A 12,673-nucleotide genomic window follows, 5' to 3' on the forward strand; every position below is an offset into this window, starting at 1 on the left:
TTTTGACGTAGCTGGATAAACATACATTTGATCCTGTGAGAACAGGAAACAGCAGCTATTAATAAATGTAAACACGATGACATGCTGTCTAGGGAATGACCAGTCTTCAGTCAGTCCCAGTGTTTAAAGGTAATATGAGGTCATTAATTTGAAATTTGAATATGAATTTGAATTGAATTACAGACTGGAAGACAAAAACTATTTCAGTTCTAACTATTTCAATCTAAAAGGACAGTTATTTATATTTCTAGGCCTTCAGTGATCCAAAGTGGATATCTTCACTATTGCTTCGAAAAGCCTAATGTTGCATCAGTGCATCATTTTGCATGAGTCCTGTCATCATTTACAGCCCTCAAAACACAACCATGATAATGATAACTTATCACAGTATGGAGGAAAGAAAACATCCCATATGACTCTATCATTTGTTTTTATTAAACTTCAAATATAATTCAAGGTAAAGGTGAGGAGAACACATTTTATTTAAGTTTGCTCAAGTGAACTGCCTGATTTTGATGGAGACGGTGGGTGACACAGAGGTAGCCCTGGTCTTGATGTTTACTGTTCACGATGCTGACCTTTTCCACAGTCGTCCAACATTCTGGCCCTTCAGTACCCACTTAGAGGGTGTTACGTCACAAGTGGTCTGCTTCGTGTCTATATATAAACCATTATGTGTGAAAGAAGAAGAGAAACAGACAGTGTTGTGACAGCTGTGCAAGCTGTGATCCATCTATCTTAGAAAAGAGGGTGTGAGAGAGAGAGACACAAGGAGGGAGAGAGGTGGTGAAAAGTGAGGAATTCTCACAGTCGCTGGCATGCTGGGAATGTGTGATCTCGCCTCCAGTATCACCAGCAATCATTTTTAACCATGTTTTCATTAATGCATGCATACAAACAGGTATCTGCTCAGTAGGGGTGGGACTGAAGCTGCTGTAGTTCTTCACAGGGCACGTCCTGTTGCTATAAGCACTTCTGCTGGACTCTGTAACATCCAAAAATAATTCTATATAAGCATTTTACTGTTCACTTCCTGAAATGTAAAGCGTGACACACGCATGGAAACAGCAACTTCCTACAGTATGTGTGTGTTTGTGTGCGTGTGTATGTGTATGTGAGAGCAACACAAGAGGAACATTTTTACTGGAACTCACACAGTGTTATTAAACAGTAAAAACGTTTGGATGGCTGTCTTTTTGTGAGAACTAGTGTAAGGCTTTCAGAGTGACGACATCTTGTCTAGTCCGTAACTTTTCAAGATGCATTGAGGTTATAGCTTGTGGTTAGTTGAGTATATTTTTAAAAAAACATGGTTCCTCTCAGCTGGAAGTCTGTCTGATGTTCATGCGTGAATGAGTGAGAGGCAGGATGACTCTTGACCAAGTGACAATGCATTTATAAGAACATCTACAGGAAACACCCTCCCCCTAACACGCACGCACACACACATCTACTGTGTGGTACAGAGATAGGAAGTATTAAAATGGAAAAAAATGAACTGAACTAAATGACAAAACAGAGAAAAACGAGAAAAAGAATTCATAAATATTTGTCAAATTATTATGGTCTACTTTATATATCGTGTTGACATTACCGGGAGCACAGACTGCACACAGGTACCATATGTAGCATAAATATTGTACAAAGCACCGTAAAGCTGTCCTGATTTACACTCACTGCTGCAGAGGGCAGGGGTGCCTCCTTATTTGGGCAACTTAAAAGAAGTGTTCAAGGCCCAGGCCTAATGCTAAGCTATGCTAAACACCTTGTAAATCTCTCTCACAAAGGGAATCTACTCATCTTCTGAAAAGGGTAAGTTCACCTTAAAAGTTTTACCTTTTAAAACTATATCCTTTTAAAATATTACTTGTTCTCAGGTGGAAATCATCTTAAAACAATCTACTTGAGATACAGTCAGATACAGTCACACCCTTAAGACAAGTGAGTGAATAACTGACTTTTTTCTGGAAATGTGAAGTACCAATGAGCTAACATCATGAGAATCCTAACAACTATTTCCTCTGTGTGTCCAGATGCCTGTTGCCTGTGGGAATGAGAGTAGTGAGTGAGTAGGACAGGAAATGATGTCAGGAATTCTCATAGAGAGTCTGATGGCTGTAGACCTACTGAACCCTTACAAACACACATATAAAAACAGGCAGTCACATGCAAGCAGACACCCGCAAGATTTCTAAATGGGCACAAATAAGAGCACATGATGTACATAAGGACATGTTTGTGTCAGAAAGTATTCACATGACAAACACATTAGAGTGAAGACACACTCTTTCTAGTTCACCATTTCTTTCACTTGTCATTCTGACTTTTTTCCATCTGACTTTCAGCCCACGTGCTCTCCCTAAAGGACAACTAAAGGCCTTGAGAATAGACTGAAAGAGGCAGAGTAAGGAAAGGAGGAGTACTTTTGCTGATTTGTTTCCACTTGCATGCGAGTGAGTCATCGAATCTAATGCATCAACAGTAGTTAAGCCAATTACTTTTGCAAAGCAGCTCAGGGCAGAGCTGCTCGGCAAATCAAGGTCAAGTTGGACCATGAAGTGCAAAAACACTGGGGCGCGTCAACCACAAGAACCGTAGCTCAATAAAACGTTTTGTACAATAAGTTTGCACATTTCTCTGGAGCAAGAAGAAGAAGAAGCACTGAGATTTTCACTCATGTTTACTCTTGTTTAAGATAATCAGTATGACTGTCATACTTGATAGCTGTTTGGCATTGCACCAAGCTTTTGTGAGGCCTACTGTAAATGCAAAGAAACATGTATTTTCAACCCACTGTCAAAACGAAACTTACATATAAGGAGTGAAAACCAAAGTGGAGCTTTTTTCTTGTATTGTTTGATTTTAGTTGAGTAATTTAAAAAGGTGAATCAGTGAATGTTTATTAGTTATTTTATGACCATCTTGCAAAGCCTCAGGGACTTACCACCCTTTACTTGGATCACTAGCTGATCTTATGGAGCAACAGCCACTCAATCTAAACTGATAGTTTTATGTTACATTGCACTATGAAAGGGGCAGTATAGAGCTACTACTTAATGCACTTCTGTGTACAAATGAAAACACTGGGCTTTTTTGAGTCTGGCCTTCTGGACTTCATGCCTATTAAAGGATAAGAACACTGACGCCAGCATACCATTGCTACACTGGTAGATTTTGTGTAAAAATTTATGATGCATCCCCTTATGATGAACCATTATAAGGGTACTAAAAGAGATTTCATTTAAAAAAGGAAAATATCCAAGTAATTTTATGTCAGTAAATTATTGATTTTTAAACAGAGTATTTGTAAATTCAGTTTGGTTAAAAATATGGGAAAAAAATCCTTAAAAAATTAATACAGAAAACGGCTTCATTTTAAAATGGTACATTGTGCAGTACTTTTACTTTTACTGTGGGGATGAACTGGGGGGTGTTTGTGCATCTTACTGCTTAATTAACTGTGCATTCATTTTTGAATGCACAGTTGGATGATTTTGGTTTCTATGACTTAGTTAATGGCAAAGTTGGAGAGTCTTCAAACAATTTCGCTTGTTTTTATAATTAAACTTTTATGTTCTGAGTCAGAAATTCAGAGCTTTTAAATCTGCAACACTGAAAACCTTTAAACAACGTCAATTTTTTTTTTAACTCCTATTAAAGCAAAGTGAAGATTAAAGTTTTCCAGTACAGCCTAATCACAGTGGAGTCATAGGGGTAGGTAGAGTGTGTGTTTTTAAAATACGAATAATGAAGCTACCAGAATAAACAGAGGAGTGGCTGATACACACTAGAGAAAGAGAAGCTTAGCCACGGCTTAATGCATGCAAACACACACACACACACACACACGAACACACATGCAGAACAGTATGTTGTAACTTGACCTGGCATCTGAGTCCTTGGCCCTGTCGGCAACAAGGCACAATCAGCCATGTGTTGTGAGAGAGAGACACAGAGAGGGCAGACTTGTCTCCCAGCAGTGTGATTTTTTTCAGCTTTCTGTGTTAACGATACCCCTTTGCTGATGCAATCAACAGATGCAGACTTAGCTCATTTTCCCCCTCAAGCTTTAGTCTTTCCATGCATCATCCCTGCCATCACTCCCCTCTCATTTTCTAAACATGACAACTGGCCACTGAATTCAAACAGGGACTCCCTTCTGCCTTTGAGTTGTTTTCTCATTGGCCAATTTGAATTTTCAAACACTGACCAACCACCCCCTTCCCTTTTAGTCACAGGATGTACACTCATCCCTCCCTCTTTCCGTCCTCACTTCCCTCCTTCCTTCCAAAACAACCAGATGGTGATACAGCAGCTAAGAGACAGACAGCAGCAGCGGGCGGGAAGCCCTTCGAGAGTGATTCCACGCTCTCACTCTCTTGCACGCTCTCTCTCTCTTAGAGGATAAAAAGCCCTCATTGTGTCGTCCTTCACGTGGAAAATGTTGGAGGAATGCTATAAATTTCGCACAGAGTAACGGTAGTCCAGGGTCAGTGTGACAAAACACACACACAAAGGCTTTGCCCTAAACTCACCGTGTTCCTGTACAGCTACTGCAAGGCCCTACCAAAACAGACTGTGCACATAGACACATTTATAGTGTCTAAAATGTACCGATTTTATCATTGGTGGGGGTTTCCTGACTAATCAAATGAATTGCCTGTATAAGTGGGTTATTACAGATAGCCCATTTTATAGGAAAAGGAAGGAAATTCTTCAGAAACAAAAGCTCGAACTCGATGCAGTTTTGTGACTTTCAGAGTGTGACAAAAACTGGGTCAAAGGAATCTCCATATACAGACACATCATCAGAAAGCATTACTGTATCCAAACATATCTTCTCTTATGTCACAAAAATAGTGATTGAAGACCGTTGCATAGCAAAAATTATGCAACCGTGTGCAGTGAACTTATGATCTTGTCGCCTTTGAAACAATTGCTTTGAAGATGCCAAGTCTACGGCAAATCGCAGCAAGCTGGATTCTCCAAGATTGACTGAAAGTGGTTGCCCAGAGGTCGAGCGTGTAATGCCTGAATCTCTGTATATTTTACTTCTAAAGATCAAAGATGGTAGAAGAAGTTTAATTAACTCGTTAGCTAATTAAACCTGACAGCTGTGTTTTTATTATTGAGTACCTTAGAGATGCTGGGATTAAAGACAAGACATCTAACGATGTTCCACTTGACTCTTTTTGAGACCAACTTCATTTGAGTCCACACATCTTTTAATTTCCAGCTCAGTCTCCAACACTTACTTTTACATCCTGCTCTAGTGTTCGTATCAGTTCTCCATCCACTTGTCCTGTTTGGGCCACGCGGATAGAGCGTCGTTCTGCCTTCCTCAGCCGGTACTGCAGGATGCGGCAGGTCTTGTTTGCCTGAGGAACAGGGGCAATGTCAGCAGATCATGTTATGCATCAGCTGTCTAATCCATCTCTAGTACTTTGCTTCACTGCACTGTTCCTTGCAGCAGTCATGTGCATGTAGAAGAAATGCAGAAAACATAAAATGGCAGGAAAGAGCATTTGTTGCATTTATTTTTGGAGCCCAAATTTGCTTTTCAGATGTAAAATAAGTGGAATTCTTTCTTCACGAGGTCATTTTTGCAAGATCTGCGATCAGTCAGGCTCATTAAACCAGTCTGTCTTTGTAACCACATACCTGCTCCAGCTGTTGCCGCAGTTCCTGCAACTGGTAAACGTCTTCCTCCATGTACATGTCCCTCATCTCCAGCATCTCAGATCTCAATTCCTCCATCTCATCCTTGGGGCAATGAAAATGAGAGAGTATATAAGTGCGTCTGTTATTTTTACACATAGCTAAGTACTCCTCCAGTGTTAACCTGTGGAGAAGGTGTAAAGACTTCTGACTGAACATCAGGCTCTAAGTGGCTGTAAAGAGCTGACAGCATTATATGCACACACAGGAATTTTGTCATAAATGCAAGGCAATCATCACTGTCATCAGAAAATCACTCCATTAAACTTTCCAACATCGTAATGTAGTCCATCAATCACCTCTTGCTGCCATGTATGACTACATCTTCTTCTTTATCACCCTCATAATTGCATAACAATCAGTGTCCTCTTAAAATGAGCTTCTGCAATATTTTCTTACATCAGATAAAAGGGGCCATGCAAAATAGAGAACTGCATGACCGAGTAAGATAATATGACAGTGAACTGTACTCTTGTTTTTTGCCTCACTCCGAAGGTAGTGCTAAGGAGACCAAAGGTCAGGGTATAGCTATTAGCACACCTTGGAGCAAACTCCAGGATGTGGCATCTGTGGATTAAGAAAATTCAAAATCTAAGCAGAGTATTTGGATAGTGTGGGACTGCACTAAAATACAACTCACAAATACTACAGACCAGTATAAATGTTTCATTCAAACCAGTGTTTTTATCTACCCCCGTTTTAGTCACATGCAGATGAATTATTCATTTCAGCCTGACAGCATGAATTGCATCACACTTCTGAATCATATTTAAGGCGCAGCTCTGTCTGTGTTTCCAATGAAATCAAGTATCACACCCCATAAAAAAAGAAAAGTCTAGGTCACTCTGTTTTACGGCAAAGCACGACAATGTGCTTACAGAACTGTTAAATGAACGTGTGCTGGCAAAAATCCCTGCCTCTAAGTATGAGCGTGTTTGTGTGGGTGATGTGTTAGCATAATGAGCCAAATGAGTATGAGCGGCTGTAGTAATAGTAGTGCTGTCATGACTTACTACAGTAAAGAATGTGGGTCAGCTTCTGCAGAGCTCCAAGTGCAGCAACAACAAGCTGTGCGGGTGTGTGTGCATGTGTATTTTTGTGTGTCTGTATGTTTACTATGTGCACAATATGAAAAGCAAGGTGAGCAGTGTGTGCCTGCGTCTCCACTACGTACGCACTAAACTGTACAAGGATGAATCATAACCGTGTGAGCAGGTAAAGTAAAATGGATGGATTTAGTAATGTTTCTGTGAGTGGCACACCGCTGGCCACTGCTACACATCTGTGATAGAGAACAGAGTGAACGAGAGAAATGGAATGAAGTAAAAAGAAAGGAGGATGAAAGTTAATAACATGAAAAAGAATCAAAGGGAAAGAGCAGACACAAGAACAAAACCCAAATTCTGAAACTGAGAGGAAAAGGAATGAAAGAACAGCAAAGCAATAAAAGGGAATGTAAATGGGAAACAGGAAAAGAAAAATCAGATAGGGAAAAAAACAGAGCGTGAAAACTATCTAGATGGAGAGGGAGATAAAACATGACAGCAGAGAGTGAGGAAGTGAGGACACGAAACCAGGGAATCATAAGTTAATGTGGTGAGAGACTGAGACTGAGGGAGAGAGATGGTCCACTGACCTGCTTTTCACAGCTAACTAAAGAAGAACTGTGAAGAAGGTCTCTGTCATGTGAGCGAGTCAGGAGAAGAAATCAACCAATCAGCTGTCATGTTAGTGAGTCAGAGTGGTTAATGTCAGAAATGAGTGTGTGCACACATCTGCTGTGATAACAGTCCTCCCTACCTGGCTCTGCAAATCTGAAACCCACCATATTTTGTTGTCAGTTGTGTACGAGGTGATTTAGCTAATTGCTTTCAGTATTTTCTCCCAGCTTTATTTGTACATGAGAGTGGCATTGTCAGGTTTTCATCTGACTCTCATATTCTTACATTCGTATGTGTATTCTATTCTATAAAGAAGCCTACAATAATACAGAGAAAACCCAAACAATCAAACAACCTCTTATGAGAAAGCACTTGGCAACAGTGGGGAGGGAAAACTCCCTTTTAACAGGAAGAAACCTCCCAGAACTCAGGGAGGGGTGGCCATCTGTCACATACAGCTCAGGTAAGAGGGCGAAGACAGGATAAACGAAACACGGCGGAAGAGAGCCAGAGATAAATGATAACAAATGATTAAATGTGGAGCGGTGTAAAAACAGAGTGAGTGAAAAGAAAAAAGAGGAGTGAAGATGAAACACTTGGTTAATAACGGGAAGTCCCCAGCAGTCTAGGACAAGTGCAGCCTTAAAAAGGGAGGATTCAGGGTCACCTGACAGAGCCAAAACTATAAGCTTTATCAAAAAGGGAAGTTTTGAGATTCAAAGTAGAGATAGTGTCTGTCTCCCAAACCCAAACTGGAAGCTGGTTTCACAGAAGAGGGGCCTGAAAACTGAAGGCCTCCCATTCTACTTTTAAATCCCAGAGGAACCAGTCTCAGAGCAAAGTGTTCTTTTGGGTGATACGATGGGCCTGATTATACAACACCTTGTGTCTGAGGAGTTAAACATAAATTAAATATAAACACAAAACATAAACATAGTGGATCTGTATGGTTTTTATGTTCATTTAGGCAATTAGGCAGCAGATCAAGAAGCATACAAGCTGCTATTCTGTGCATTTCTATCACATTTGCTATATTTACATAGATCCTGTATGTTTATTGTTATTATTATTTTCAGATTAAGCCTTCGGGATCATAACAAATGATCAAATGACTCATTGAAGGCACCATTGCATTTATTACCACTGTGTTTTCAACTATTTAACTCTACCACCAAGGTCGTCTTTTACAATTTAAATTACTCCTAATCGGTAAGTGACAACAGCCATCTGCACAAGCTGCACAGATGCTCATCTGTTTGTTTAAATTGCAGTCACAGGACGGACATTCCTAAAAATTAAATCCAGAAAATCTTGTCTTTCTTTGTGAAACTGTGTCAGGTTAGGCATAATATGGAGAGCAGCACGTCCCTACTCCTGGTTTATTGTGTCGAAATACAGCATGTGGACTTGAATGATGATTCAACTATACTGAGCGTAAGTTCCCCCCTTGACAAGGCGTGCGGTGACTAAACTGCGTTCAACAATTTGTCAAACTGTTTGTCAGCATGGCACCTACAACCTGACGGTGTATGTTCATGGTGTAGGAAAGCAGGAATGTAAGTACAGGCGTCAGTAATGCTGCGTGTGCGGTACGTGAAACATCTAATCAGATATTCTTTTGTAGCTTCAACAGAAACACAAACAGTAAGGTATAAAGTCACCACTAATGAGATTCAAACAGCTGCCAACTGTTTTGATCTCCTACGGTGATTACCAGCTGAATGGGAAACAGCTCGGCACCCAGAAAGAGTCTGCATATTCATAGGATGGCGGTGGAAGACTGGCAGGCAGGAGATGTAAAGCATGAAGGAGGAAAAAAAAGATGAATTTTGAAGCGGTGGAAAACAAAGAGAAGGAACTGGAGACTGAGCATTACAGCAAGGATTTATGATAAGTCTGAGAGCCTGATGCCTCTGCAGCATGTTGTTTTGATTGTCTGATCACTAACCAGGTGTTCCTCGCAGCTGCAACAACACACACAGCCAGACTTACTTCACTGCCAACCCTCCCGTGGGGCTTTGCCGTGGTCCAATGTGATATGATGCCCCATATTCCATCAGCAGCCACACACTGCACCAAATATGCACCAACTAGGATGACGTGTGTTAATGATCAAAGAAAGGAGTATTTTGGGGACCAGGAGTGGGCAACCAGAAACTAAACCAAAGATCAAAACACCCCCAACAGTTAAAGAAACTCCTGGGGAAAGTGCTTTTTGCTTAGAGACAAGCACTGCTAATCAATTACCATAGGCAATCAATGTCTGACAATCACTGGCTTGTCTGGTCACTGCCAGGTAGTGCTAGGGGATATGTTCCCTAGCTGATCCTTGCCTTAATCAATCACTCTGGAGGGAGGCTTGACCAGCAGCTCGATGTATATAATACATTTCACTGCCTGCAGATGTACTGTGGGAGCTGTGAGATGCCTATTCTATCAAAAACACTGATGAAATCAAATCCTCCTGTGAGCTGAGGTACTTTGGGATAATGCAACAATTGTTTAGTTATTGTTTTCAAGAGTGATGCTTTAGTGTTTGACAGACAACAGGAATTTGATACCAATGCTGCCAGTAGAGGATCTTTTTCTCTTTTTTAATATAAGAGTTTTGCACTTTTATGGAAAACCCCACTCAAAATTCACAGCTTGCAGGATTTCCATATTTACTTCCACATTTTAGGTGTTGAGAATCTTTAGGCAATCACACAGCGCTCTACCTCTGTGTTAATACAATGCTATTAATAATGCCTTTAGGAGCAAAGCAGAATACAGCAGCAGAATGAACCGTACCTCCACTGTGCCAGCATGCAAAGCACAAGTGATGAACACCAAGTGCAAAATCTCAATCCAAAGCACACCATTGTTAACCATTTACAATATTTCACCGTTCTGCAACTGCAGATTTTCTATCAGAAACCTATTCTGTCACCAGGAAGCAGCATGTTGTGCTCATGCGTGGCCAGGGGTGCAGACAGACTCTCTATAACATCAACATCCTTGTAGTGAGTACTGTTGGGAGGCATCCAAAGGAATCTCTACACAGCGAGAAGCAGGTCAGAGTGACTTTTAGAGGCAGACTTTGGAATAAAACAGTATGACAGAAAGATGATTTGTTTAAGGAATGAAAAATGACAATGACGTCAAATTGCTAAATAGGCCAGGTGTATGCATGTGACCAACGTCAGGAGTGTTTTTCATGGGAACCCATGCAAAATCTGGTGTCACTGCTTGAAAAAAAAGACTAAAACCCTGTTTGTGAAGCACTATGTAGGTTAAGCAACTTCAAAAACACGAGCTGACATATGCTGAACTTACTTTGAGGTAATCATTCTCAGATCTCAGCTCTTCTATTTCCCTGACAAACTCCTCGTGCATGCTGTCCATAAACTCCTCTGTGAGGTCTGAGAAAGCCAGAGACGTGCTGGCGGGCACCCGGCTATCAAATGAGGTGACCGATCGCTCCTCGCCCGGGGATATGCTCCCTTCTCCCGTCTCGATACCGGTGGAGAGCCGGTCCTTCTCTCCGGAGGAGCAGGTGGTCTTAGCAGCAGCAGCAGCTTGTTGGCTGGTTCTGTCCGCCAACGCGCCATCCCTGAGCGGCTTCTCTAACTCCGACCCGCCGCCCCTGCTACTCCTCGACTCGGCGTCGCTGCTCACAGCGTCCGTGGACAGCTTGTTTTCCTCAGAGGCGCAGTCCGACAGCTCGGAGCTGCTGTCGGTTGGGGAGAGCTTCCCCGGGGCGCATCCAGAATCCTTGGATAAATCATCGGATCCTATGCTGGCGTCCGACACCTTCCTCCGCGCTACGGTGCTTTTGATGGCCTTGGACGCCGAGCCCTTGGAGGACATGCCACCAGAGAGGGAGGATTTGCTGGCGGGTTTTCCGCCACCACTCTTCTCCCCTTTGCCGTCCTTCCCAGCAAGACTTCCCACGGGGCTGCGCCTGGATATGCGGCTACCCAGATGAATGGCTCCTGGCTTGACACTCAGGGTCGGGGTCCCAATCCCTCCTCGGATCTTCGTGAGCGACCACCCGGGTACATCCTTCGGTCTCGCCGGAGATGGGGCCCGGTTGATCTTCTTCTTCTCGCCTGGAGTGTGAGCGGACAGCACGGCAGAAAGGTCCGCAGATTCGGGCTGCTGACCGGGCACCGCGTGCTGCGCCTGGCCGCTATCCGAGCACTCCGTCCCGCCTCCGCTTTCCATCTTCTGCCGGAGATGGAGTCTTCGTTCCTTGGGCGAGGCGAAGACGAGGTGAGTCGGAGAGTTGTGGACATCAACCTCCTTTGTTTTTGTCATTCATTCCGTTTAGGCAGATACGAGAAAAATAGAAACGAAACCTCCTATTTGCAGAAACAGGAGGCAGAAGTTGGGAGTGTGAATAAACAACTGCAGAGCCACACAAAAGGAGGAGATCACTCCGGCCACAATGAGGGCTTGCAACGCAACAGGACGAAGCGGGAAGTAGAGTCTAAAAGATCGAGAAAAGATAAATACAATCCAATTTTCCAGTTCTGTGTGCCGCAAATGCACCAATTATTCCGCTTTGTTCTGCTGGATCCTCCACTCCTGTCCTCGGGATCTCCCTCTCTCTGCCTCGATGACACAAATTAGCCGGTTCCTGCTCAGAGGAATTGTGGGTGAGAACAGACGGCAGTGCGGTGCCTATGGTCACCTCTCTCTCTCTCTCCTCTCATATAACGGGATGTAGCTCTGGAGGAGAGAGATAATCTCGTTTCTGCAGCTCTCTGCCGCCACCAATGCAAGATATCAGAAAAACAGTAAGACACAGCAATAAATAAATAAATAAATAAATAAAATATTGTGTAGAGACTCCAGGGCTCGGAGGACAGGGCCCATTTATGCACACTTAAGTCAGCTTAAAATATTTTCATACAGGTCAGTAAAGCAGCTGTGTGTGTGTGTGTGTGTGTGTGTGTGTGTGTGTGTGTGTGTGTGTGTGTGTGGCAGCCAGACCAGAAACCTTTCCTTTCAAAGTAACAGATATTTAACATGCGCGCAAATCATAGAAGAAAGATCACAACAGCATACAGCTGCATTGTGGGAGGTGAGAGCATCACCTGACCCCAAATGTGTGCATTAATGTAGAGTACACTGTAGGGCTCAGATTATCTGTCTCCTTCTAAGCAAACAAACAAACAAAAGATTCCTCTGTCATCACACTCAAGCAAATCTTTCTTATTCTTCTTAAAGTTTAGGTAGATAGGTTTGTTGCAAACATCACATGAAAAATAGTGTCAAAGAACAATATTTCTTTTGTTTTAAATAAAGCA

At 42.4% G+C, this 12,673-nt stretch overlaps 1 protein-coding gene across 2 annotated transcripts in view; it reads right to left on the reverse strand.

Moving 5' to 3' along the window:
- The window catches only part of soga1 (suppressor of glucose, autophagy associated 1), an 84,539-nt gene extending 72,465 nt beyond the window's left edge, over positions 1–12,074 (reverse strand). For both annotated transcript variants that reach the window (XM_005939016.3, XM_005939015.3), the window contains exons 1-3: positions 10,695–12,074; positions 5,662–5,763; positions 5,256–5,378 (exon numbers count right to left, since the gene is read on the reverse strand). In XM_005939016.3, the coding sequence (XP_005939078.1) occupies positions 5,256–5,378; positions 5,662–5,763; positions 10,695–11,678 (1,209 nt within the window). In that variant the 5' untranslated portion in view covers positions 11,679–12,074. The remainder of the gene's footprint in view (positions 1–5,255; positions 5,379–5,661; positions 5,764–10,694) is intronic.
- Between the last annotated feature and the right edge of the window lie 599 nt (positions 12,075–12,673).

This window comes from Haplochromis burtoni, unplaced genomic scaffold (assembly GCF_018398535.1).
Source record: "Haplochromis burtoni strain Fernald_Lab_line unplaced genomic scaffold, NCSU_Asbu1 Contig_60, whole genome shotgun sequence".
In the NCBI taxonomy this organism is placed as follows: Eukaryota; Metazoa; Chordata; class Actinopteri; order Cichliformes; family Cichlidae; genus Haplochromis; species Haplochromis burtoni.